This window comes from Elephas maximus, chromosome 7 (genome assembly GCF_024166365.1).
Source record: "Elephas maximus indicus isolate mEleMax1 chromosome 7, mEleMax1 primary haplotype, whole genome shotgun sequence".
NCBI classification, from domain to species: domain Eukaryota; kingdom Metazoa; phylum Chordata; class Mammalia; order Proboscidea; family Elephantidae; genus Elephas; species Elephas maximus.
Genome location: NC_064825.1, coordinates 82,176,017 through 82,203,158, shown reverse-complemented (window position 1 = coordinate 82,203,158; position 27,142 = coordinate 82,176,017). Strand labels below are relative to the sequence as shown.

At 36.5% G+C, this 27,142-nt stretch overlaps 1 protein-coding gene across 1 annotated transcript; it reads left to right on the top strand.

The window, feature by feature from the left end:
• The first annotated feature begins 605 nt into the window (after window positions 1-605).
• CCDC34 (coiled-coil domain containing 34) lies at window positions 606-25,159 on the top strand. The gene is made up of 6 exons (XM_049890762.1): window positions 606-990; window positions 5,329-5,464; window positions 11,851-11,958; window positions 22,080-22,238; window positions 22,950-23,091; window positions 24,744-25,159. Exons 1-6 carry the CDS (start codon window positions 644-646, stop codon window positions 24,956-24,958), a joined length of 1,107 nt encoding a protein of 368 aa, XP_049746719.1. The 5' UTR covers window positions 606-643; the 3' UTR covers window positions 24,959-25,159.
• The last annotated feature ends 1,983 nt before the right edge of the window (window positions 25,160-27,142 follow it).

Below are 27,142 nucleotides of genomic sequence, written 5' to 3'. Positions count from 1 at the left end.
TTTATTTATCCCCTGTGCTTAGTACAGGACCTAGCACACATCAGAGACCAAAAAATTCACACGCATAGAGAAACTAGATTCCTAGCAAACGAGATACTATCAAAACCAGTAAAAGCTTACCCCCAAAGTGCATTCTTGGTTACTAAAGTTCGCTCCCTCCCCCACATGAAATATGGCCATGTGCTGAATAAAATTACGACTGATGCCTATAGCTTTGGTCTTTTAACGCTATGGGTAGATGAGGCTTCCGCCTCTTGCCATTTAAAAGCCTGCCTTAGTGACAGCGGTTTCCATGTACCGAATGATCTATCGACCCCACAGTAAGCAAGACTACGGGCCCTCAAAGTTGTAAACCGAGAGCCGGCCGCTGCCGGAGAGAGGAGACGCAGAGTTAGACAAGCTCACAAGCAGCAGGCGCCTGCCGCACCCGGGGAGAAGAAGGGCTGGCAGAAAACACGGGACGCAAATCCCGGGCCGAGGAAGCCAAGCTAGGCAGGCCCGGACAAAGCCCTCCCGGCCTCCACGCGTCGCCAGGGCAACCGGGGCGCGTGCCGGCTCGGATTGGCCAGGCCCAGAGCTCGCAGGGCCTGCTGGGAGGGCACGTCCCCGCCGCGACTCGGCCGGTTTGAACTTGGCGGGCCAGATGTGGGCGGTGGGGCGGCCAGGGGCTGCTTCTGTTCCTCCTCACAGCCGGTTCCCGGTAGACTGCAGGCCCAGGTCTCGGCATTCCTCAGGGTCTTTCTCCGTCCTCATGGCGGGCGCCCGGGGGCAGGGGCTGGAAGTGATGCCGGTGTCCGTGTGCTCTCCGTCGCCGCCGCCGAGCTGCAGCAATTCCACCATGTCGCTGTTGTCTCCCCTCGGCCACCAGAGCTTCCCGTTTGACGAGGATGACGGTGACGAGGAGGATGAGGAAGATGTGGACGAAGAAGGTCATGACTCAGAGGCCAAGGTGGCGAGCCTGAAAGGAATGGAGTTACAGGGGTGCGCCAGGTAAACCCGAGGCCGCCCGGCCGATACAGCCATTCCCAAGTTACCTTAGACCCTCTAAGTACCTTCCTCTGCCGGCCAAACACGCCCGTTTTCTGCTTCAGGGGTTGCTTCTGCTGCCTTTTTTGCACATAAAGAGTTTGGGATTTCCTTGTGATGCATAAGCAGCAAAGTCCTGGATCACTTTACAGCTGACAACATGTTTTCTATGATTCTTAAACCTTTTTCATGAGAATATGATGATCATTACAATCTCACTCCCCAGAAAAATGCTACGGTTTAAGGAGTTTTATGAGCCCTTAAAAGCCAGATAGTGGACTCCCAAACTCTTGTTCAAACCCCTAATATCAAAATGTGGTTTACTGCACCTTGGTATTACCTGTGGTTATTTGGAAAAATCTACCCATTTCTAGTGAAGTAGGTTTTAGTAAGTGGTACACTTAATCGAAGACGAAGAGCTTAATCATAGAAGAGCCGAAGCACAGAGGTTAGAGATGTCAACCTCAGCATCCAGAGCCAGCATTGGGTCTGATCTGAGCACTTCCTTACAGTGGAATTAAAAAGAAAAACCCATTGTTGTGGAGTCAATTCCAACTCATAGCAACCCTACATAGAAGTCATTGAATCAAAATATGTTAGAACCAAAGGGATTATTACGGCTATCTTAAATTGTTTACTTCTACATTTTTGCATTCAGCAAACATTTGTTTTGTGTCACTAGTCTAGTATTTGGGACTGTGGTTAAGATAGACATGGTCTCTACCTTCATAGAATTAAATCCTAGATCAGTCTACTCATTTTATAAATAAGAAAACTGCAATTTAGAATACAAATAAAAATGTCTGATCCAAAAGCATACATTTCATTATTAATCGAGCTGGGGCTAGTACCAAGTGCACCAATATGTTCTCTCTTCCTTATTCTACTTGACTGTTATTGGATATATAGAAATAGGAGCAAAGGCCTTATCCCTGCAGGAATTTCTGTTCAGGTGTAGACTCATTACATCGTCTTCAGAAAACGTAAGTTCCTAATTGCGATTAAGAGGTCGGCTGCTAACCAACAGGTCGGCAATTAGCCACTCCTTGGAAACCCTATGGGGCAGTTCTACCCTGTCCTGTATTAGGGTCACTATGAGTCGGAATCGACTTGGCTACAATAGGGTTTTTGTTGTTGTTTTAATCATCAGACTGTACAAAGCACAGTGTAGAAGATCTAAGACCAGAGAACACATGCTTAATGTATAAGTATTAAGATAGTCCCCTTAAGTATAAGTCATTTAGACCCAGCGTGAGTGAATGGAATATGGAACCATGTGAAGTGAGCCACGCGCAAGGTTACAAGAGTAAGTCTCTTTAAGGATGAGAAGAAAAAGTAAGTACATGATTGGAATGGAGATCGGAAAGAGTAACCAAGCAAATCACTTCTCCAGACTGGCATTCTCCATCAACCTTAATGTTAGAGTTTCAGGAGTCCGTTTTCTCCTGGGCCTATACAGGGATTCTTCAGGACTGAGTTGGTACCAAAGTTTTTTTTTTTTTTTAAGTTTTTTAAGGTTTTAGAAAATACCTTCCGAGTATAAACAACAGGATTGAGTAATATGAAGGAAAGAGTGGCCATCAACACTACAGCTGCTACTGATACCTTGCATCACCTTCTAAAAGCCAAAAACCAAACCTGTTGCCACCGAGGCAATTCTGACTCATAGCTACCCTATAGGACAGAGTAGAACTGCCCCATAGAGTTTCCAAGGAGTGCCTGGTGGATTCAAACTGCTGACCTTTGATTAGCAGCTGTAATTCTTAACCACGACACCACCAGGGTTTCCGTAAGAGCCAGAGCCCTGATGAAATGGAGCCCATCAGGGAAGGAACCAGACATGTCCCAGGTTATCCAAGGCCTGAACGAGTTAATCACAGTGGGGGGCTGGGCGTGGGTGGGATTAAGGCTGCCTTTTTCTTTTAAATCACAGTTCAGTCCCTATTAATCAAAGGACTTGTTAGGGTATGGGTCTAGAAAGAAAGGATTTGTCAGGCATTGTGTTTGGCAAGTGTCAGATGCATATTAGGTGATCAATAAATGAATGAATGCAACCTCATAGAGAGGTTCAGTAGTAGAATTCTCACCTTCGATGTGGGAGATCCGAGTTGGATTCCTGGCCAGCGCACCTCACGCGCAGGCACCACTCATCTGGTCTGTCAGTGGAGGCTTGCGTGTTGCTATGATGATGAACAAGTTTTCAGCAGAATTTCCGGACTAAGATAAACCAGAAAGGAAGGCCTGGCAGCCTGCTTCCAAAATCAGTCATGAAAACCTATGGATTACAACAGTCTGATCTGTCACAGATTATGGGGATGGCGTGGGACCAGGCAGCAGTTTGCCCTGTTGTGCACATGCTGTTGTAAGTCAGGACCAACTGGGACATCAACTCAGTAAGCTAAGGAGAACAGGAGATCAGCTTGAGAAAACTGAAGGAAGTGGAACTGATATGACAAGATGATTATATGGGTGTGGGAAGTAAGAGTGAGCAGGTGTGGAAGGGGAGCAGAAGGCGTCAAAGATCTGCCTGGTGTCTGGCTCAGGTAAATGGGTGATTGGGTGGAAACTATCACTGAGGTAGGATTTTAAGAGAAGGAGGAAAATTTTTCTTAGGGGAACATGAGGTAGGTGGGTAGTAGAAGATGATTACTTGCGTTTGGACTGATTGAGTTTGATATCTAAGTGGAGCTGTCTCTCAGGTGGTTGAAACTAAAGGTCTGGCGCTCAGGAGAAAAGCCTAGCTTGGAATTACTGTTCTGGGTATCATCGGCATGTAGTGATAGTTGAAACTTTAGAGCAGATGAGGTCATTCGCAGGATTGAAAAGGAAAGACATGTCTACGAAATAAACAACCCATCAGTCAACAGTGTCTCTCACTAGAATACAAATTCCTTGAGGGTGTGGATGCATGAAGAAATACAGCAGCAAAAAAACAAAACAAAAAACAAGTAAGCTGAAGCTATGAGGTAAAGAAAAGTTGTGCTTAGCTGTGGGCCAGGCAATTAGTTGCTAGAAGCAGGAGTGTTAAAGAGACTCGTAGCCTACTCTCTAAAGCTGCTTTGGGTCCTGAACAACTTTACTTTTTATGGGTGCTGATTGTTGAGCTTTTCCTGAGTATTGGGAGGTTTGTGTATCTGGTCAAGTCCCTGTGTTCTTTATTTGCATATACTTTCGATACCTTTCCCTTACCCTCTCCTCTTTACCTTGAGTCTGTAGTTAGTTTTCCTTTTACCCAGAAGAGACACACTGACAGAAGGTATGTGGTGGAGATGGAGACTACGGTAGGAGATAACCAGACTAAAAAAACATCTGGTGAAAGAGTCGACTGAAATGTCTGAGAAGGGCCATTTTGTTTTTATTTTCACTAACTTTCAGAACAATATCGGACTTACAGAAACATTGGAAAGAGAGTATCTTTTTGTTCACCCCTTACCCAGAGTCCCCAGTTATTAACAGATTGCTTTATTAATCTCTTTGTATGTAATTTTTTTCCCCGTATCGTTTGAATAAGTTGCAGACATGATGCCCCTTTATTTCTAAATACATCAGTGTGTATTCTACATAACTGCAGTATAATTATCAAAATCAGGAAGAAAAAACATCGTTACCATACTACTATCTAATCCCCATACATTATTCAAACTTTGCCACTTGTTCAATAATGTCCTAAAAAGGAAGAAGGGAATGGAAAAGGAAGGGAAGACTACTCTGGGATCTGATTAGGATCATGCATTTTAATTCTAGTCCAGTTGCCGATGAGTTGATTCTGACTCGTAGCTACCCCAAGTGTGTCTGAGTAGGGTTTTTAAAACCATGGGGTTTTTAATGGCTGACTTTTCAGAAGTACATCACCAGGCCTATCTTCCGAGGTGCCTCTGAGTGAACTTGAATCTCCACCCTTTCACTTAGCAGCCGAGCATGTTAACTCTTTACACCACCCAGCGACTCCGCATTGTAATAGTTGTCCAGATATAAGACTTTTAGAGGAAGAATAGTGTTGGCATTGAGTTTAATGTACTGGGTTTGGGTCATCTCGGTGGATTTTTTAAATAATGTGGTTTTAGGAGATGAACGTATTCAAAGACAGTTTGATGGATAATTTAAATATTGGTCTTTTCATGATTTTTCATATATATGTATTTACATATAGTTCATACATATTTACATATAAATCACAATATTGCTTATAGATCAGAACACTGTAAATACATAATCATGGCTTACACTGTACAGCTAAGCGATTCTGACTAGTAAGCCAAAGAGTTTTATGTACAATGCCACACTATGCTCTCTTTGTACCAGTGAGGTAGAATCAGAAGATACCCAAGAAGAACAGAAACAGGTGTGCTTACCAGAAGGCAGCCTGACACCATGGGAAGTGTGGTTTATTGGCAAAGAAAAAGAAGAACGTGACCGTCTGCAACAGAAAGCTCTAGAGGTAAAACTAGATGGTTTTCTTTTTATTTAATCTGGGAGCTCACAAAGTAGAGCTGCTCTTGAAATTAAAATGTTAATGTCTCCCAAAACAAAGTGTTTGCATTTGCAGTATCAGTTTACCACAGCAATTTTAATAACTCTGTTTTATAATAAAACTAAAAGTAAAATATATTCACTAGAAGGATATTTGGAAAATAGAAGCGTAATTAAGAAAATTTAAATCTCCTCTAATCTTTTACAGTGTGAAGATAACCACTATTAATATTATAGTTTGTAACCTTCCAGATTTTCTTCCAAGTAAATTTAAAAAACATTTGTACGTGGAAATGTGTATCTATAGACATTTAACAGTGGAGCTTGATCATATGTATATTTAACTAAGGCTAAGTCGAAATCAGGAAATGACATTTCACAAGGTGAAATTTAATTGTACTGTCAGTAAAAATTTTAAGCAAAGAGACAAAAATTGAAATAGAGATAGGAATCTACCCCCTTATCACTCAAAGAGCATGTTCCCCAGACTGAGTACATGCTGGGAGATGGAAATCTGTTGATCTTTCAGGGTGTTTCCATTTTTCTCTGACGGCCTGCCTTGTTGATAGACGTTTCTCTGTGTGTGATTCCAGTGTATAAAAATATGTATTGTGTGTATGTGCTTGCACTATGAATCTGAAATATAGGTCAGCTACTTCATTTGGAGCTCAACTGAAACAGCTTTAGGGAAGAGATCTAATACATTTTTCATGGATAATTTTGACTATAGACAATTTTTGACTCATGTACTGACTTTAAAACTTAACCCCTGTGTAAGATGTAACTCCCCTGAATGACTTTGTGTTGTGTTTGTGTGTGTGTATATATATGTGTGTTGGGGGTTGGGGTTGTTATCCATCACTATCTGGACTCTAAGTAACCAAACTCAAAAAACAAATAATTTTACATAGATTTTCACATGAATCTCTCACTCTTTAAACCCTTAGTATTTTTTTTTTATTTGCTACCCACCACCTAGCAGCCAAATAGATTTAGAGGATTTGGCATCACTCATTATCTAAGCCCACTCTTAGAATTCTCCTTATCCAAACACAGGAACCAAATAGATTTGGATTGTGAAAGATACTTGTTTTTAATCAAATAGAATGAAACCCTTTTGTAACTTGTTTTTTTCTGCCTGTTACATTGTTGTTATATTCCCATATCATTCAATATTTTCATATCATCATTTTAAATGGCTACCTAATATTTTATTAAAATACATTTTAAATGTATTAAATGCACATATTAAAATATACTTAGCCAATTCATTATTGGTGGATAGTTAAGTTTATTCTCACCTATAAGTAACCATGTTGCCATAAAAATCCTTGGAACTAAAGTTTTGCCCATATCCATGACATTCCTTGGAATAAATTTTCTGTATCACTTTTGAAACTAGTTGTTTATTTCTGTAATGGGTATCTAATGAGGTAGGCAGTCGTATGTTCAGGAGGCCTGGCATGATTCAGATGATTGTGGGAACCAGTACATTATGCCATTTTCCCTATTATATGATACTTAGTTTTCTAAAATACAGATTTATTCCTGGAAAAATACACTGTGACAGAAGTACTTGTTTTCTCTTAGAAGGGCACAGGGCTTGACCAAGGTTTGGTGTCAGGCAGGCTTAATAAAAGCTCTAGTTCCAAACTTGTTATTTGTTGGCTGACCTTAGGCAAATTACTTAAACTTTTAGCTTCAATTTCATCATCTGTACAAGAGGGATAACATAATATCTATGTCACAGGATTTTTACAAGGATTAAATGAGACAAAGTATAAAGAAGGCTGGTTTTAATTTTATCAGTACTTTTATATCATTGTTATTCATAGCCTTCTTAAAGCCTTTTCATTTATTTTCAGAATTAGTTTGTATTATCGGTACCCTGGCCAGACTCTCTTCTCTTAATTCGACCTCAATATTACCGTTACAAATTACATAATTTAGTGCAGTGGCTTTCAAAATATTTGCTTACAGTGAGAAATCTGCTTTGTGTTACATACAAGCGTGTATATATACACACACGCATAAATATTTACCTGAAGTAATATTTTAACTATGTACAATACACTAATGTATTCTTTTCTTTTTGAGGGTGCTCATAAGCCATTAAATTGATTTTAGACTCACAGTTCGGAAAACACCAATGTGTAAGTGAGTCAGTGGAAAAATGGAATTCAGTTTATGGTATTTTGCTTTATGTCTAGCCTTGCTAGTAGCCACCTTTTATATTAAAAACATGGAGGATCACTTCAAGTCATTTTTAGAGTCAGTATACAAAGAAAGAAATTAATTAAATTACAGGACTGCACTGTAATCTTAACTCTGTAACTTTGGAGAAGTTTTTTTACTTCTCTGAGCCTCAGTTTCTTCATCTAAAAGCCAGACGATAGAGAGGCAATAGTGCAGTGGTTAAAACCACAAATTCTTGAGCCGTATTTTGTGAGTTCAAAACTTGGACCTTGGGCAAATTCTTCACTTCTTTGTGCTTTGATTTCTTCATCAGTAAAAGGGAGAGAATAATACTTACCTCACAGTGTTATTGTTGTGAGGACTAAATGAACATCAGGATATGGCCTGGAATATAGGGAGCACTCAATAAAAGTTAGTTGTTATTATGTATAAAAAGGAGATAATAATAGCTACCATGAAGAGCTGTTTGAGAGCAGATTAAAATAATGAATATAAAGTCCCTACCACAGTGATAAAGCACGTACAAAAAACCTAACCAAACCCAGTGCCGTCGAGTCAATTCCAACTCATAGTGACCCTATAAGACAGAGGAGAACTGCCCCATAGAGTTTCCAAGGAGTGACTGGCAGATTCAAACTGCTGACCCTTTGGTTACCAGCTATAGCACTTAACCACTACGCCACCAGGGTAAAAAAAAAAAAAAAAAAAAAAGCACATCGCAGGGTATAATTATTTCTAATTTGGTTGAGAGATGAAAACCTTTTCATGCAGTTAGTAGCTTGACATTTCTTATGGCTTCTCCCTTATTCTGAATCAATTAAAATATTTTAGCACAAATCTTATACAAATTATATTGGGGACATCATAATATATAGGCCAGCTACTCAATTTATTGTAAACTCACCTTAGGCTGTTGTGATAGTTGCATTCTTTTCATGCTTTTCTCTTTGTTTCATTTTCTAAGTCCTTCTTTCCTTATATTTTTGTCCTTATTTACAATATTTCCTTTGTTTACAAGTCATATCATTAAAAGCACAGATTTTTAACCATAAGAGCAGTTTATGTTAGATCCCTATTAAAGATAAAAAGCACAAGGCCCAAAGAAGTAACTTTGCCAAGGTTTTAATTAGTGATGTTGATGGCATTATAGTCCAGTTTTTAACTTCCAATTTAAGTGTTTTCTTCAGGATACTGAGATGTATTTTAGAAATAAATGGGTCAGACTTAGTATTATTTAACTTATTCTGTCTTTTTTATTTTCTTCTTTTAAAACTTAAAGGATAAAATTTAAATGAAGATTTAAGGGGTAGTTGGGTCGTTAAAAATACCCTCACCACTCATATATTTGATTCCAGTAAGACAGCTAGATTTGTTTCAAACCTCTCTGTGGGATTGAGTGAAAAAATTATTTTAACCTATCAAAATTACCCACTTACAAATGTTTTGCATTTGTAACTGTTGTTCAGATGGTCCATGTGGTAAACGTCGAACATTGGTTTTGTGAAAAACGATAGTATTGGTTTTCTAGACTGTTTAAATTTTATTTACATTTTCACTTTTTTTAATTCTTTAGCAGACTGCTGTAAATTCTCTATGACCTTTGGTTAATTCTCATGTTTAACATTTGCTTTACTGTTTTAGTACAGCCTGTTCTAAATTATAAAAATTATACTAGTTTGTAAATTATCTAGGTGCTTTTTCTTTTTTGTTTTTTTATCATCCTGCCTTTGGCCATTTCATTCATCAGCACTTAATGAGGAAAAGGGCAAGATACAGAGTTGGTGAAACACACAACTCAATTTTTCCGATTGTTACCTTCAGTGGCAAAAAGTTCTTTGAAAGTAGGCAAAAAAGCATGTTTAAGATCCTCAGTGAATTTTGGTTATGCCTAATCAAATGTGTACTCTGTGAGAAAATAGCTGTAATCCTGTTGAAATCCACTGGCGTACCAGAAGACGATGCGGGAGTCTCGTGAGAGAAGAATCCAGTCGTGTCCTGGAAGAGGCTTGCCTTGGTGGTGAACAGATGGAGGCATTCAGGGTGGAAATCTTAAGAGGGGCCAGCGTTGGAGGGGAGAGTCAGGGCTCAGAATGTGATGTGTATTCTGAATTGCCAAATTACTTGAACAGATTTCCTGAGCTTGGAGCACTGTTTGGGTTAGTAGTAGTATCTTCTAGGCACGTTTTGAGATTTCCTTCCTTAAAACTCCTGTATCAGCATTAACCACAAAATAGGAACACAAAGTCTGGTTGTTTTTTTTTTTTTTTTCCTGAGTTTTGAGTTTAGTTATATGAAGAATCTTAAAAACATACACAAATTTAATTAATGATATCTTTAATTGTATATTAAAATAATTAACTTTTCTTAAAAATAAAATTATATGAATTCAGAACTATTCTGGAAAATTTTCAATATATACTTGTCAGTTTTGTATCTAGCCTGTTACAAAGTCTTATTTTTTATTTTATGTATTTATGTATGTGTGTATATACACAAAGACACACGCACATTTCCCCCCTTCTTGTTACTCAACAGAAGTCTAGACCTTCTTTCCCTCATAGCCCATATACTGCAGCAATTTACTTTTCAGTCTCCTTCAAAATAGTTCTGATCTCCTCAGATGCAGTCTTCAACCTTTAACTAAATCATCCCTTTTGCCATGTATTCCTGCTTTATAAGGTTCGATTTACTTTGCCTGTCTCAAAAAACCTTTTTCTATCTAGTTAGTACCACACTCTAATTTTTTACTACCCATCCCCTGCCACCACTTCCTCCTAGACAAGCCATCTCCTTACTGCTGCTTTCATGGTGCATGCTCATTTCTGAATGCCCTGGTCCATACTGTGTCTTCTCTGCCTTTACTTTCTCTTCTTTTCTTTTCTCTTATCTCAACTCCTGCTATAGGCTATACTTCACAATATGACACTTAATTTTTGGGTGTATATAAGATCAGATTAGATCAGAGACTTTGGAATTTCATCTTTACATCTCAGTTCTTGTTAGCTCATTAGTAGGCATTTCATAAACATATACTGAGTGAGTAATGAAGAAATAGCATATGCAGAGGTAGTGAAGATCGCTAAACCCAAGATGGATATTTGCTTGTTGCAGTAGGGTTCAAGAATTGGAAGACTTTGCAGAGTGAAGGCAATTATTTTCTGTGCAGCAGAATTTTAGGATGAGAGGTTGTGGGAGGCCAGTATCCTGGGCCCAGTTGTTTTAATGTGCAAGAGATGTATCCTTGGTGTAGAGTTTATCTTCATTTGTCTGAAAGTTGAAAAAACATCCTTCCCACTACCATCCATCCCTGGGTAGATAGGTTTTAGAAAGGGAGAAGTGAGGTCCCATGGGAGATACGTAAAAGTATCTGATTGTTAGTATCTAAGGAGAGACCAGAAAAATTACCAGTAATTATGATAGTACCATCCTAGAAGTCTAGTTTGAACAACATTCTCTACTAATGCAGTAATTTAACTGATGAGTGACAGAGTGGTGGCATTCAGCTTACAGTTTTATTTGGCCATACCTTCCACATTCTTTCTTCTGAGGAAATGCCCAAACGTGTAGATTCGAGTGACAGCAAGGCAGTTAAATAACCTGGGATATGAATGTGGGTTTGTTTTACACTTCAGCAGCTATCAAATCAGTGAAAAAATCTGGATTATTTATTTCCCTAAAGAAAATTGAATGGCATCGTTAAACATTTCTTATTTGGTATAACTTTGAATTCAAGTTTTTATATAGGGATTATTTAATTCCTATCTTTTATCTTCATCAAGAATCTAGAAGCTTTTGTAACTGTAAAAAAAAAAAAAATTACAGTTCCCTTGAGTTTTTGCCAGTGCCTTACAGTGATGCCAGAATTTATGTGTGGGAAAGTTGATTTCACTGAGGGTAATTTAGCTGAAGTTTAGTCTAAGAAACTAGTGTTTTGCTGCCAAGCAATTATTTGCATTTCTAAAAAATGACTTATACTTTTTACCAATGCTTTTTTTCATCATGGACTACTTACTTAAGTAAGCTAGCGTCTCTCTAATGGTATATTTTCTATGAAAAAAACTATATTCTTGTTTCGTTTGGTTAACCTCAGCCTTTTTTAAATATGTGCTATGAGTACTTGCTATTAAATGTTGCTTTTTCTTTAAATAAAATCCACAGGAATTAAATCAACAACTAGAAAAAAGAAAAAAAATGGAAGAGCGTGAAAAAAGAAAAATAATTGCTGAAGAAAAGCACAAGGAATGGGTTCAGAAAAAGAATGAACAGGTAAGGAGAAAAAGACACACAGTGATACCTCTTTTGCAGACTCTTTCCATTATTGCCTCATTACCTAGGTTTTTCTTCTATTTCTTTCTTCTCTGGATGTTTTTTGTTTTTGTTTTTTTATTCCTTATGGATATTTATCCAAGGCCCTGTCTTCTGCCCTTTACTTTTTTCCCTGCTCCCTCATAAATACTTCCTGTCTGCAGGCTGTCAGCAGGTCCGTATCTCTAGACCTGACTTTCTGGAGTCCTGAATTTCCATCTGTTAGGTCTGCTGGTACCTCTGAGCCTGCAAATCTAGCCTGCAAATCTAAAATAACCCTTTATTGCCCATTCTCCCTATATAGAGCCATTCTCCTAATTTCTTTCTTTTATTACCGCTGCTGTCTTCTAAGTTACTCAAACATAATCAAAATTCTTCTGTCATTTGTGGTCATCCTTTCCTTTTCTTTGCAATTACTACTCCTCTGTGTGCGATCTCTTCCTGTCTGGTCCCATTGCATCTTTAAACTTACTTGTTGCTTATTTCCCCATTCTGGAACGTTAAGATCCATAATACAGAAGGAATCTTTGCCTTTCTTGTTCAGTTCCTTATCAGCTAAATGAGTACCTAGCACATAAAAAAATAGTAAACCCAAAAACCTGTGAACATTGAGTCGATTCTGACTTACAGTGATCCGATATTACAGGGCAGAACTATCCCGTACGGTTTCGAAGGCTGTAATCAGACTGCCACATCTTTCTCCCATGGAGCGTCTAGTGGGTTCGAAACACCGACTTCTCACTTAGCAGCCAGAAAGCTTAGCCACTGCGCCACCAGGGTACCTTAGCATATAGTAAACCTGTTGCCATTGAGTCAAATACAACTCATAGCAACCTTTTAGGACAGAGTAGAACTTCCCCAGAGGGTTTTCAAAGCTGTAAATCTTTACAAGAGCCTACTGCCACATCTTTCTCCCATGGAACAATTTGTGGGTTCGAATCTCCAACCTTTTGGATAGCAGCCAAGCGCTTAACCACTGTGACAGGGTTCTAGTAGTTAGGCTCAAAAATATTTGTTGAATGAATGAATTCATCCTTTATATCTTGCTAAAGAAATCCCCAATTCAGAAACTATTTTTCACGTTTCCCCACTGTCCTCTGGATAAGGTTTTTACAACTCTACCTGGCTGATTAAAGACCTTCTGCTTTTTGATCTAAACTTCCATTTCAGTTATGTCTCCCTCCCATTCTTCCCTTATCCTATACTGTTGCTTTTACTGGGATCCTTTCAGGAATACACACAGGATAATCACAACCCATCTTCTTAAAGTATTAGTTTTCCTGGAAAATTTTGAGAGAAAATGTTACTTTTTATATTAAAACAAGCACAGATATGTTATGGAATAGGATATAAATTTTATATTTTGAAGATACACAACCAGTTTCAAAGAAATCTTGACCATTGAGCTATGCTTTATAGCCCCTGGGGATATGTATTCATGGGAAATTTTAAGAACACTTTCATTCTTAATGTTCTGTATTTTTATATATGATATTTCTTCAGCTTGGAATCTCATCATATCCTCTACCCTACCTTTCCGTTCACCATCCAACTCAAATCATTTCCTGCATGTAGCATTCCCTGATTGTTGTTGTGTGCTATCGAGTCAATTCCAATTCATAACAACTCTATCGGACAGAGTAGAACTGCTCCATAGGGTTTCCAAGGCAGTAATCTGTACGGAAGCAGATCACCAGGTCTTTTGTTTTCTTTTTTTGAATATTTAATTGTGTTTTAGGTGAAAGTTTACACAGCAAATTAAGTTCCCATTTAACACTTTTTGTACAGATTCTTCTATGACACTGTTGATAATTTTCACAATGTGTCAGCATTCTCATTATTTCCATTCTATTTGTTCTGTTTCCATTTATATAGCTTCCCTGCCCCTCCTTGCCTTCTCATCTTTGGCTTTGATTAAATGTTGACTGATTGGTGTCGTATGTATAGTTGATTGTTTAAGGGAGCACATTCCTCACTGGTGGTATTGTTTATTTTATAAGCCGATCTATTATTTGGATGGAAAGTGACCTTTGGGAGTGGCTTTAATTCTGAGTCAAAAGGGTACCTTAGGGCGATAGCCTCCAGGGTTCCTATAGTCTCTATCAGCCCAGAAAGTCTGGTCTTTTTTAGGAATTTGAGTTTTGTTCTACATTTTTTCCCCCTTTCTGTCTGTGACCCGTCTACTGTGTCCCTGGTCAGAACCGGTTGGTAGTGGTAGCCAGGCACCATATAATTCTTCTGGTCTCAGGCTAGAAGATGCTGTAGTTCATGTGGGATATTAGTCCTGTGGACTACTTTCTTTGAGTCTTTGGTTTCCTTAATCCTCTTTTGCTCCAGATGGGAAGAGACCAATAGTTGTATCTTAGATGGCCTCTTCCAAGCTTTTAAGACCCCAGATGCTACTCACCAAACTAGGATGTATAGGACACTATCTTTATGAACCATGTTATTCCAAATGACTGAGTTGCTCCACGAGACCACTAGGTCTTTTCTCCCGTTGAGCAGTTGATGGGTTGGAACCGCAGACCTCATGGTTAGCAGCCACGCATTTCTAACTACTGCACTGTGGGGGCTCCTTATTCCTGATTACATGCTAGAAATGATCATTCCTTCTCCAAATCTCTGTTAAATTTGTGGCACTTTGTAGCACTTTTATCATCTACTGCCTTGTATTATGTATTTGTTTTGTTGCTGTTTTGTATTACGTATATGTCTTTACTCTCCTTGAAATTTTAAGACCCTTAAGGACAGGAATTTTTTATATTACTTTTTATCCATTACAGAGATCTAGCACAATGCTTTGCATACAGTAAGCATTTGTTATTTGGATGAATAATGTATTGTCTTCTTTTTCATTTTCAAACATTCATATATTGGATCACAAATTAGAAATTTTAAAAATACTCTGTTTTCTGTTGTGGTTTTTACATATTTAAGATGGTACTGCTTTTGTTACAGTCTGATTGGCTGGATTTAGACAAATGTTTAAATTATATAACAGAGTTTTTAATTTTTTCATTATAATTTTTTTGTCCATATCTAATTCATGGTGTTATTAATAAGGGCACCGTTTTATGTAGATAATATTAGTAAACTGAAAATGGCGTACGTAGCCTTCTTCATCAAGGTATTGTAAGAAGATTCGTTAAACTGCTGTGTGTTTTAACCATAAATGTATTTGTTCTTTACTTCAGAGGTAAATTGTTGCTTTGTTTTGTTTTTTTAGTTTACTTCATACCATAATACAATGAGAGAACATTTTTGTGAATAAATGCCAAAATCAAAATGTGTGACAGTTACAAAACTTTGGGTAATATTGTATGAAATGTATAACTGTAAGACGAAATAGTATTACATGTGTAGAATAGCATGCTCTCTCTTCTAAAATCCTCTCTTATCTTCTAGCTCCATTAAGCTAATTTTACCGTGCCACTCAAATATAGTTGTTTATCTAAGAATGTGAGATACTGCTGGGAGATGATATATTCACTGTTTAATTAGTGGCAGTAAACCTGAACCAATTATTTGAGAAAAAATTCTTTCTTTTGAAGGGAAATGGCCTGCCCTGACATAAATCACTAATTATTATTGAAAGCAAGATTCTGTAAGTTTGAGAATAGTTCTAAAATGAACCTGAGAAATTTAATCTGTAGAAATCATGTGCATGTTAAGAAATAATTTATTATTCTAATTTTTTTTTTCTTTAAAACCTATCACATTTCTTCTTTCAGTCTTAGTTACATTTACCTCTATTTGTAAAGACTGCTCTCCTGGTTCTTCTCTTCCTGTCTGGCATCTAGTTTTTTCCTCCTCTGTTTACATTTCATGGTGTGTGGTCTACCCTGCCTCCAGCTTCATTCACATTTTAGCTATATCTGTGGTTGTTATTTTCCCCAAGTCATTTTCACTGTGTTCTATCAAAAAATTAGACAAAAAGAATTTACGTATCCATTAGCAAAGTTAGTCCCTTGTAATATGACTGTAAATTGTTAAGTCCTCTGAAAATAAATGGTTTATCTCATCTGGTCTTCTTACATCTACACTGCCTTACTAATTTTTTTTTTCTAGATTTGTTTTTTACAGTATGCTTTGAAATATTTTGTAAAGCATCTTTACTTTTAGTGTTTTAAAAATATTTAAAATAAAAACTATTTTTTAATTCTCAAGATGGGGAACCGACTTTTTTAATACAGGCAGCCCCCAGATTATGAACAAGTTCCATTCCTAAATCTGTCATTAAGTCAAATTTGAACGTAAGTCAGGAACAGTTAGGTGCGGTTTATGTCTAACGTCAGTCAAGTGTTTGTCTTAGTGTACAGTATGTAGTATACCTTTCTATGCATAAAAACATTAGAAACACTTCCACATACCCTAAAACATCTTTAACATGATAATACAATAATAATAATACTGTTTTGATGTGTGTCACAAAGTAGCTCCCATTTGTTATTACAAACCTTTGTATGTATCTCAAAGTTTTAATATAATAGGGTTTACAAGGGTTGATTCATCACTATTGTTTGTACATAAGTCAGATGTTAGTTAAACCAGGGACTGCCTATATAAAAGTTCATTCAGATCCACAAGCTGTATGATTGATAAAACTGTCTCTCATCATTGATGCATTTGACAAATCCTTATTCAACTTTACTATATGCCAGGTACTACTTGAGGAACTAAAATAGAAATTCAGAGACTTTAAACGGCCAGTTGTTTTGTTAGTTTCCTATCGTTGCAGGAAACGAAGGTTCTCTCAGGCACCATTTTAAGAAAAGGAAGATTTATTGTTGTGCTGTATGTGGTGTAGTTCCAGGGTGTCAGAAAATCAGAAGCCGCTTAGGAGATGGCTACTATCTCTCAGTACTTCTCTCTGAGTGCCTGCTCTATTCTCCTCTTGCTAACTAAAGGCATTCTATTCCCTCCTCTCTAGCTTAAATCCTGTAGAGAACCTGTCTTATTTTTTTTAATCAACTTGAATAAGCTATAATTTGTTGTTGTTGTCGTTAAGTGCTGTCAAGTTGGTTTCAACTTACAGTGACCCTGTGTACAACAGAACCAAACACTGCCCAGTCCTGTGCCTTCCTCACAATCATTGCTGTGTTTGAGCCCATTGTTGCAGCCGTTGTGTCAGTCCATCTCGTTGAGGGTCTTTGTCTTTTTCGCTGACCCTCTACTTTACCAAGCATGATATCCTTCTCCAGGGGCTGGTCCCTCCTGATAACACGTCCAAAGTGCAAGAAACAAAGTCTGGCCGGCTTTGTTTCTAAGTACATTCTGGCTGTACTTCTTCCAAGACAAATTTGTTTGTTCTTCTGGCAGTCCTTGGTGTATTTAGTATTCTTCGCCAACACCATAATTTAAAGGTGTCAGTTCTTTGTTGTTCCTTATTCGTTGTCCAGCCTTCACATGCATATGAGACAGTTGAAAACACCATGGCTTGTGTCAGGCATACCTTAGTTCTCAAAATGATATCTTTGCTTTTTAACACTTTAAAGAGATCTTTTGCAGCAGATTTGCCCAACGCAATATATCATTTGATTTCTTGACTGCTGCTTTCAAGGGCATTGATGGTGGATCTAAGTAAAATGAAATCCTTGACAACTTCAACCTTTTCTCTGTTTATCATGATGTTGCTTATTGGTCCATTTGTGAGCAATTTTGTTTTCTTTATGTTGAGGTGTAATCCACACTGAAGGCTGTGGTCTTTGAACTTCATCAATAAGCCCTTCAAGTCTTCTTCACTTTCAACAAGCAAGGTTGTGTCATCTGCTTAACACAGGTTGTTAATGAGTCTTCTAATCCTGATGCCTTCTTCATATGTCCAGCTTCTTGGATTATTTGCTCAGCATGCAGATTGAATATAAGCTATAATTTGTATATAATAAAATATGCCTGTTTTAAGTGTAGAGTTTGATGAGTTTTAGCAAAGTTTTATACCGTTGTAACCAACACCACGGTCAAGATACCAAACTTTTCCAACTCCCAAAAAAATTCTCTTGTGTCCCTTTGCAGTTAACCTCCGGTACTGCCTCCCCAGCCAGCCCTAGCTTCAAGGAAACCATTAACTGCTTTCTGTCCCTCTAGATTAAGTTTGCCTTTTCTAGAATTTCATATAAATGGAGTCATAGAATTGAAACTCTTTTTTGTTGAGCTCCTTTTGTTTTTAAATTTATTCTGCTATGGAATGTCTCAACTTTTTACCTTTTTATACTGAACAGTATTCTATCCTGTGTGTACAGGCAGTCCCCGGGTTACAAATGTCAGACTTACAAAGCCTATTGTATTAAAAATTTGAAGTACACACAATGGTTCATAATAACAGGCACTACCTTGCAAAAAGCATCAAAACGTTATTACTATATTATTAAGGTAAAGATGTTGTAGCGTATGTGGAAGTGTTTCCTTAATGTTTTTTACGCATAGAAAGGTACACTATATACTAAGACAAACATTTAAGTTACTGATGTTAGATACCAGCTATACCTACTGTTCCAACTTATGAACAAATTTGACTTAAAGTAGATTTAGGAATGGAACTCAATGTATAATCCAGGGTCTGCCCATATACCACAAATTGTTTACTTATTTACCAGTTGATGGACAATTGGGATTGTTTCCAATTTTAATGTATTATGAATAAAAGTCTGTGACCATTCATGTACAAGTTACAAGTCTTTTTGTGGACATTTGCTCTTGTTTTACTTGGGTAAGTACCTAGGAGCTAAATTGCTGGGTTGTATGGTAAGCATGTGTTACACTTTATAAGAAATTGGCAAACTGTTTTGTAAAGCACTTGTACCATTTTACATTCCCACAGCCATTGTCTGAAAGTCCCATTTGCTCCACTTCCTTGTCAAATGTGTTATTGTCAGTCTTTTTCATTTTAGCAGCTGTAGTGAGCATGTAGTGGTATATCATTGTTCTTTAATTTGCATTTCCGTGAGGTCTGTTGTTTCTCTTCATGAGCTTATTGACCATCTCTGCATCTCTTTTGTGAAGCATTAATTAGTTCACCTCTTTGTCCAGTTTTTGGGAAGGATTATTTGTTGTATTAAACCAAAAAAAAACCAAACCTGCTGCCGTCGAGTCGATTCCAACTTATAGTGACCTTATGGGACTGAGTAGAACTACCCTGTAATGTTTCCAAGGAGCACCTGGTGGATTTGAACTGCTGACCTTTTGGTTGGCAGCTGTAGCTCTTAACCACTACGCTACCAGGGTTTCCATGTGTTGTATTAAGTTGTAATAAGAATTCTTTATATCTTTAGGTTACAAGTTCTTTGTCAGATTTTTATATATATATATATATATTTGAGATATTGTGTTAGATGTCGTCGAGCCAGTTCTGACTCGTAGCAACCTCATGTACAACAGAACAAGACACTGCCCAGTCCTGCACCATCCGCACAATCATTGTTGTGCTTGAGCCCATTGTTGCAGCCACTGTGTCAGTCCATCTCGTTGAGGGTCTTCCTCTTTTTCACTGACTTTCTACCCTACCAAGCGTGATGTCTTTCTCCAGGGACTGGTCCTTCCTGATAACATGTCCAAAATATGCAAGAGAAAGTCTCGCCATCTTTGTTTCTAAGGAGCATTCTGGCTGTACTTCTTCCAAGACAGATTTGTTGTTCTGGCAGTCCATGGTATATTCAATATTCTTTGCCAACACCATAATTCATAAAGAATTGCATCAATTCTTCTTCAGTCTTCCTTAGTCATTGTCCAGCTTTCACATGCATATGAGGTAATTGAAAACATCTTTGCTTTTTAACACTTTAAAGAGGTCTTTTGCAGCAGATTTGCCCTATGCAATGTGTCCTTTGATTTCTTGACTGCCGCTTCCATGGGCTTTGGTTGTGGATCCAAGTAAAATGAAATCCTGGACAACTTCAGTATTTTCTCCGTTTATCATTATGTTGCTTATTGGTTCAATTGTGAGGATTTTTTGTTTTCTTTATGTTGAGGTGTAATCCATACTGAAGTCTGTGGTCTTTGATCTTCATCAATAAGTGCTTCAAGTCCTCTTCGCTTTCAGCAAGCAGGGTTGTTTCACCTGCATATCACAGGTTGTTAATGAAATATGTATGCATTAAAATGTATATTTTTGATACATATTTCAAATATATATAAATATTTGGAATGAATATATATATATATATACATCAAATACTTTGTCCTAGTGCGTGGCTTCTTATTTAATTTTTCTTAATGGTGGTTTTTAAAGAGCACAGGATTTTAATGTTGATGAAATTCAATATTTCAGTTTTTTTCTTTTTGTAGTTTGTTGTTTTGTGACCTGTTTGAGAAATGTTTGCCTGCCCCAAAGTGTAAAAGTATTTCTCTTTGTTGTCTTCCAGAAGTTTTATAGCTTTAGCTCTTACTTACATGTCTACTTCAAGTTAATTTTAATGTATGGTCAAGATAAGGGTCAAGGTTCATTTCTTTCCATATGGAGATGCAGTTGTTCCAACTTTATTTGTTGAAAAGATAACCCTTTCCCTATTGGATAGTATCCTGTAATTACCATGCCTGGTTTTGAAATCTGGGTAATGCTGGTATCTTGATACGAGCTTGGATGTGTTCCCTTTTCTTCTATTTTCTAAAATAATTTGCGTAGGATTTGGTATTATTTCTCCCTTAATACATATGATAAAATTCACCAATGAAGCCTTCAGACGCTGGAGTTTTCTTTTGTCGGAAGGATTTTTTAATTTTGAATCCAATTGTTTTTACAAGTAGAAGGTTATTTACGTGCTTTATTTCTTTTTTAGTCAGTTTTGGGAAGTGGTGTATTTCAAGATATAGTGCATTGTATTGGCATAAAATTGTAATGAGTCTCTGTCTCCTCCTCCCTTCTGCCTGCCTCTTGTAACTATTAATAAACTTTGGTCTCTATACACCTGCTTATTCTAGATATTTCATTTAAGCGGAAAAAAAGAAACGGAAGCGTACAATATTTGTCCTTTTGTCACTGACTTATTTTACTCAGCGTAATGGTTTTTTTTTAATGTTTGCAGTGTTCATCCGTGTATCAGGATTTCATTTTTCTTTATGGCTGAGTAATATTCTATTGTATATATCTATCTACCACATTTTATTTATTCACTCATTTATTAATGGACATTATTGTGATTTTTCCTTATTTCAAGAAATTAAAACAAGAGAAAAGAAAGATCCTTTATGTTTACTATTTCATACCTTAAGTATCATTTTGTAGATAGACTTTTATCTGGTGGATCATCCTTCAAATGAGAAAGGAACAAACATTGCATTATAGTTTATGTAAGGGGGTCTGCAAACTTTTCCTATAAAGGGCTAGATAGTAAATGTTTTAAACTCTGTGGCTTAGACAGTCTGTGTTGGAGCTATTCAGTTTTGCTGTCGTAGTGCAAAAGCAGCCATAAATAATAAATATGTGAACTGATAGGTGTGGCCATGTGCCAATACAACTTAATTTACAAATATAGGTTGCTGGCAGATCAGATTTGGCCTTCCGGCTGTACTTTGCCAGCCCCTGGTCTGTGTAAGACTTTTAAGAATTACATTGCCAGAGATTTGCCTGCGTGTGCCCTTACAGCAGTACTTAATGGGCCAAAGTAAGTATTCTTTTGTCTTCCTGTAATTCACTGATGGAGAAGATTTGCTCAACTATTCATATTGGCAAACCTTCTTAAAAGGAAATGTGTACGTATGTGGCTTCTATTTTAGAGGGAAGAGAGACATTCAATAAAAAAAAAATAAGATTTAGGAAAATATAACCGGTTGTAGTTGTTATTCACAAATTTATTCACCAAATCTTTGTTGAGCACCTATTGTTTACTGTCCCAGACTCAGACTGTACTTTTGTGAGAAAGACATTTGTCACCGCCCTCATAAAACTTACAGCCCAACTGGTAGACTAACATTGAACAGGTAATTGCAGATATGTTGTACATTTTCATAAGCCACGTTGTACCACACACTGTAGTATCACCTATTTTAAGAAATAACTGAAGTTTCACTAATTACTGTATGTAATGATCCTTCCTGGTATGAAGGTAATTACAAGTATTCCAATTACATCTCTCTTTTTTTTATTTAAGAAAAGAAAAGAAAGAGAACAAAAAATTAATAAAGAAATGGAGGAAAAAGCAGCAAAGAAACTAGAGAAAGAACATTTGCAAGAAAAAGCAAAAGAAAAATATCAAGAGTGGTTAAAGAAAAAAAATGCTGAAGAATGTGAAAAGAAGAAGAAAGAAAAGGTATTTTTATTAGAATGACCTGCTAGAATATGTGACTTTGTTGTTTATATGTGCTAACTGTAAAATAAACACATGGAGCTATTTGTATTTATTCTAGTATACAGCGTTTAAGCTTCAGAAATGAATATGCATTTGTAGTTTTCTTTGGTTGAGAAATGTTAATAAACTTGTTGATATTTTCTCAGTCAGGTTCAGAACTTTTTGTTGTTGTTGCTTTTAAATATTTTTCAACCCACTTTTATGGAAAGTCTTAGTACAGTAAAACCTGTGAAAGCCGGAACCTGTGAATGGCGGAAACCTGTCAGAGAAGGAAAACTCAAATGTTTTCACTAATAGAGAACAAGAGAAAAGTGGTAAGACTGCACCCTGTCAAAGGCAGAGAACTTGTGAGATCCAGAAAAACAAGGCAGCTCTGCCGAGTTCCAGTTTTCACAGGTTTCAGCATATATTGTAATTACAATTCTTTTAAAGCAGCAAATTCCTTTTTTCTCTTGGGTTTCATGTCCTATTGTTGTTCAGAGGCAGACTCCTTAATACCACATTCCTGATTGTTTTGAATTTCACTCTCAAATTACATAAATATGATTCGGTGTTTATGGCCAGTAAGCAACTAGGGTGGGAAACTGTTGGGGGAAAAAAGCAGTCGATAATGAATGGAATTTTTAGTTACAGAAAATATCCCTGAAATTTTTTTGGTCTTGTCATTTTAAGGAAAAAGAAAAACAGCGGCAAGCTGAATTACAAGAAAAAAAGGAAATAGCAGAAAAAAAATTTAAGGAATGGTTGGAAAACGCAAAAAATAAACCTCGTCCAGCTGCAAAGAGCTATGGTTATGCCAATGGAAAACTTACAGGTTAGTTTTTATGCTAGTGGCTTTCATAAATATGGTTTGCAGGAGCAAATATTATATATTTAGTTTCCTTTTGGCACAAATAGAAATGTTTAAAAATATTTTTTATTTCAAATTACCACTTTCCAAAAGATTATATGTAGCATACTGTATTCCTGTGGGGATACCACAAATTTATTGTCATTTTACGTAAATCAGATATGTGGTATTTTCTTAAAAGTCAATGGTTGCAAAACTCAAACTTATGCTTTAATGATTTCTAACAGTAAGAAACAAATAAAATTCTTTTATAGTTCATGAATGATAAAGCCTTAATCAGGGTATATCAAATGGGTTACTTTTCCTTCCGTTCTTCTGACTGACTCTAAAGCAGAGCTTCAATGCCTCCGGCACAATCTTTTTGCAGGGTGGAATACTAGACAACACATGAGCCAGACGCAAAGCCAGTTGGCCTTTAGGCTTGGTATGATTATAAATGGCAATGCATGCTTTTCTCCGTGCTTCACGTTGGAAGCTCATACCTTGCTGACAGCTGCCTTCACTTGTTTAAGTGATTTATTATGAAAAATACTCCGTTTCTTTTTTGTTCACACAATAGAACATACTCCAGACTTTGTTTTGACCATCTTGGTGAAGTGTGTGTTGACATATCTTTGCAGTCAAAGTGGGCGGCTGGTGTCTGAATGACACATTCCTGCTGTCAGAGTTTAGGCCTCTCTTACATGTCACAAAGGTCATTCATTACAGCTACTGAGCATGGTCTGCTTCCTTTTTTTTGTTTGCTTGAAAAAAGTATAATGATTAGGCAGGAATTGTAATCACATGATTGGATGGTAAAGTTAAAATTTTAGGTGAGAATACATATTGACCAAAAGCTAATTGATAAAACAATGGAATACTTCATTAATTTTTCGTGTTTTTAGTGAGTTTAATTGTAACAAATGGTGTATTTGTTTGCAAATGCCCTACTGCTCATAAATCTCTATTCTTTATGCCCATATCATTTTTTACCAATTACGAAATAAAGGAACTTATGTGCGTATGGTGACTAGAAGATTTGGGTATGATCTGCAAACTGTTCCTCCTTCATACAGTAACCACACACCAGGCATCACGATGCACTGAACACCTCGTGCATCCCAGTAAGCGAGCGCTCTGTACTTAGTAATCAAAAGTACAGTGATAATGTGAAATCTTACGGATTTGAGTGACAGTAATTCAGCATTTCAGTGATTCTAAACAAGAATTTTGATTCATATGCAAAGTAATTTTTTTTCTGTAACGTTTAGTGTCTGACAGGAAGAAACAGTACACAGTCCATAGTTCTCCAAACTGAATTAAGAAAATGAAGGTTTGGTTCAACTTAAGGGTTCTAAAATTAATTTCTTCATAAACTTTTGTAAACATTTTTATTGGTATTTCTTCATAAACTAACTTTTGGATTCTTAGAATTATTTATATTTTAATATTTACTGAAATATTCACTGCATTTGAGAAGAGTTAGCATTCAAGAGTTCAGGTTTTAAGTGAATCAGACTGGTTTATCAATGACATTTTTGCCTTTCTGATTTTTTAACATTTTGCTAGGATTTTAAAATAAGTCATTTCTTTGATTTCAAGTTTTCTCTTTTTTTTTTTTTTTTAAATAATTTTAGGATTTTACAGTGGAAATTCCTATCCAGAACCAGCCTTTTATAATCCAATTCCATGGAAACCAATTCATATGCCTCCTCCCAAAGAAGCTAAGGATCTATCAGGAAAGAAGAATAAAAGACCTGTGATAAGTCAGCCACACAGGTCATCATCTCTGGTAATTCATAAAGCCAGAAGCAATCTTTGCCTTGGAACTCTGCACAGAATACAAAGATAGCACATGTGGGAAAGAACATGTTTTTACCTGGAGCTGTTTAATTTTAAAGGCAGAAACCATTTTTTACTACTTGATCAGTAGTTCACATTTGAACTAATGACTGACAAATTCCCATTTTTGCATTTGTATGTGGAGTAATTGAGATATTTTATATATTCTGATTTTTATACAATGTTTCAAGGTTGATCTTCGCATATTGTTTTGCAGGATAAGTGACTAAATGTCTAAGAATTGTTTTTGTATTTGGTGTGTATTAAAGCTAAACTGTAATATCAGTAAAACAACAATTTTTCTTGCATTGTTCATCCTCTGTGTTCTTGGTTTTATGTTTATGAACATAGTAGGATTAAGATTAAATCATTCAAACAATCATTTCTAAACTGCATACTTAGGATAACTTAGAAAAATCTTTATGGGTTAGAATCCTAGAGTAATCAAAAACAGTCTTGGTGATTTTTAGTGTATTTTTCTCTACATAGGTATTTAAAAATAATTAATTGGTAGCATGATTTGGAACAAGGAAATGAGGACTGGACTTTTCAAAGGAAAATTTAAAACATTTTTTGGTACTGTGGATCTTGAGACACTAGTGAAATAATATTTTGCTGCACTTTGTAAAAATACCTGTACATTAATTATCATCAGTTAGCTTGCTAATTTTGAAATGCAAATTTTGACTTGAATGTAGAATTACCAGTGTATTATTTTTTATTGTTAAAAATGTTAAATGTTCAGAGATCTTATTAGTAAGTGCATTTCAAGTCATTCAAAGGGTTATTAAAATGGTGCTCAGAACTTTTAAAATTTAAAAGTCTGTATCTCTTTTTAGAGGGCAATCAAGAAGTGAAAATTTGTTGTGGCAATATAAAGTTCAGTAAATTCATTTAAAAGTGGTACCTATTTAGAATACATTTCCATGTTTCTGGTAGGTAGTCATCTGCCAAGTTTTGGGTGTTTAATCTGCCAGTGATATTGGTTAACACAAGAAAAAAAAACAGATCTTTGAAAGGTTTCATGTCATCAGAAATCTAGGAAAATTTACTTCTAAGCAGAGAGCGTTTAGGGAGGAATCAGTAGAGTTTTCTGATTTAGAGGTTTAGAGGCCTGGTCATCTTTCTCAGAACTTTTTGGATACAGGGCAACTTCCAAACGATCATTCTGCTTGAAAAATTTACCTATAAAGAGAGAAGGTAGAATTTTCCAGGGTAGCAATAATCTTATATATAAAAAACATATTTAGTCTATAATTTCATAGGAGTAGATTGACAATTTATAGCTGTAACAATAATTCTAATGAGACTTATCATTCAATCATTAATTAATTACTTTGACCAATATTACTTAAATATTTACTCTGTGACAGACATTTTGCACATCGATTTAGAAATTTAAATGGTATATTATTTCTTTATTTTAGCAAACATTCATAGCCTAGCCAGGGAACATGTAACAGCTATCAGTGATACATGGTTACATACTGTTATAAGAGTTCATTTGGGAACATGGGTAAGAGAGAGTTCAACCTGTGAAGGGTTTAAGAGGAGGTGACATTTGAGCTAGTAAAAGATAAACAGGAATTTTCTAGATGGTCATAGAACTAACCACACTCAAGAATACATGGTGAGAAGTAGTTAGGGGAGAAACGGGTCAGATTGTAAAAGACTTTACTACAGGCTGCAGAGTGTGGACTTGATTATATGGGCTTGTGATGACCTGTCTTACGACCCTCAATGATAGATTTTTAAAAGATATTAACTACCAAACATCTATTATTAAAATTCTCTCATTTTTTTTTTTTTTTATCACTCAGAGTCTTCTTCAAACCAATCAATTACCATGAGTAATTTCTCCTAAAGTCAAGGAACTTCATATTTTAGGCATTACAGCTATTTGAAATTTCTGCTGATGTTTTAAAGATTTATCTCTTGGACTTCTATTACTACTTTGATTAAGACTGCTCTAAAATATCTAGGTAACCTATAAGGTCAACAAATTCATGATCTAATAGTAACAACAGGGATGGTAGACCTGAGTCTGTCTGAGTTCTGGCTTTATCTGGAAGATACCTAATTTTTTATTTTTCAAAGTTTAATACTTTGTTAGAAACATCATGGGGATATAAATAATAAGGGAAGTATCTGAAAATGCAAGTCTTTTTTTGTATTATGATAACTGATAAAATAT

Coding starts and splice junctions, on each gene's coding strand:
- CCDC34 (XM_049890762.1), top strand. CDS start 644: ATGTGGGCGGTGGGGCGGCCAGGGGCTGCTTCTGTTCCTCCTCACAGC. Junction 11,959..22,079: donor TTCAGAAAAAGAATGAACAG/GTAAGGAGAAAA, acceptor TTTTTATTTAAG/AAAAGAAAAGAAAGAGAACA. Junction 22,239..22,949: donor AAAAGAAGAAGAAAGAAAAG/GTATTTTTATTA, acceptor TGTCATTTTAAG/GAAAAAGAAAAACAGCGGCA.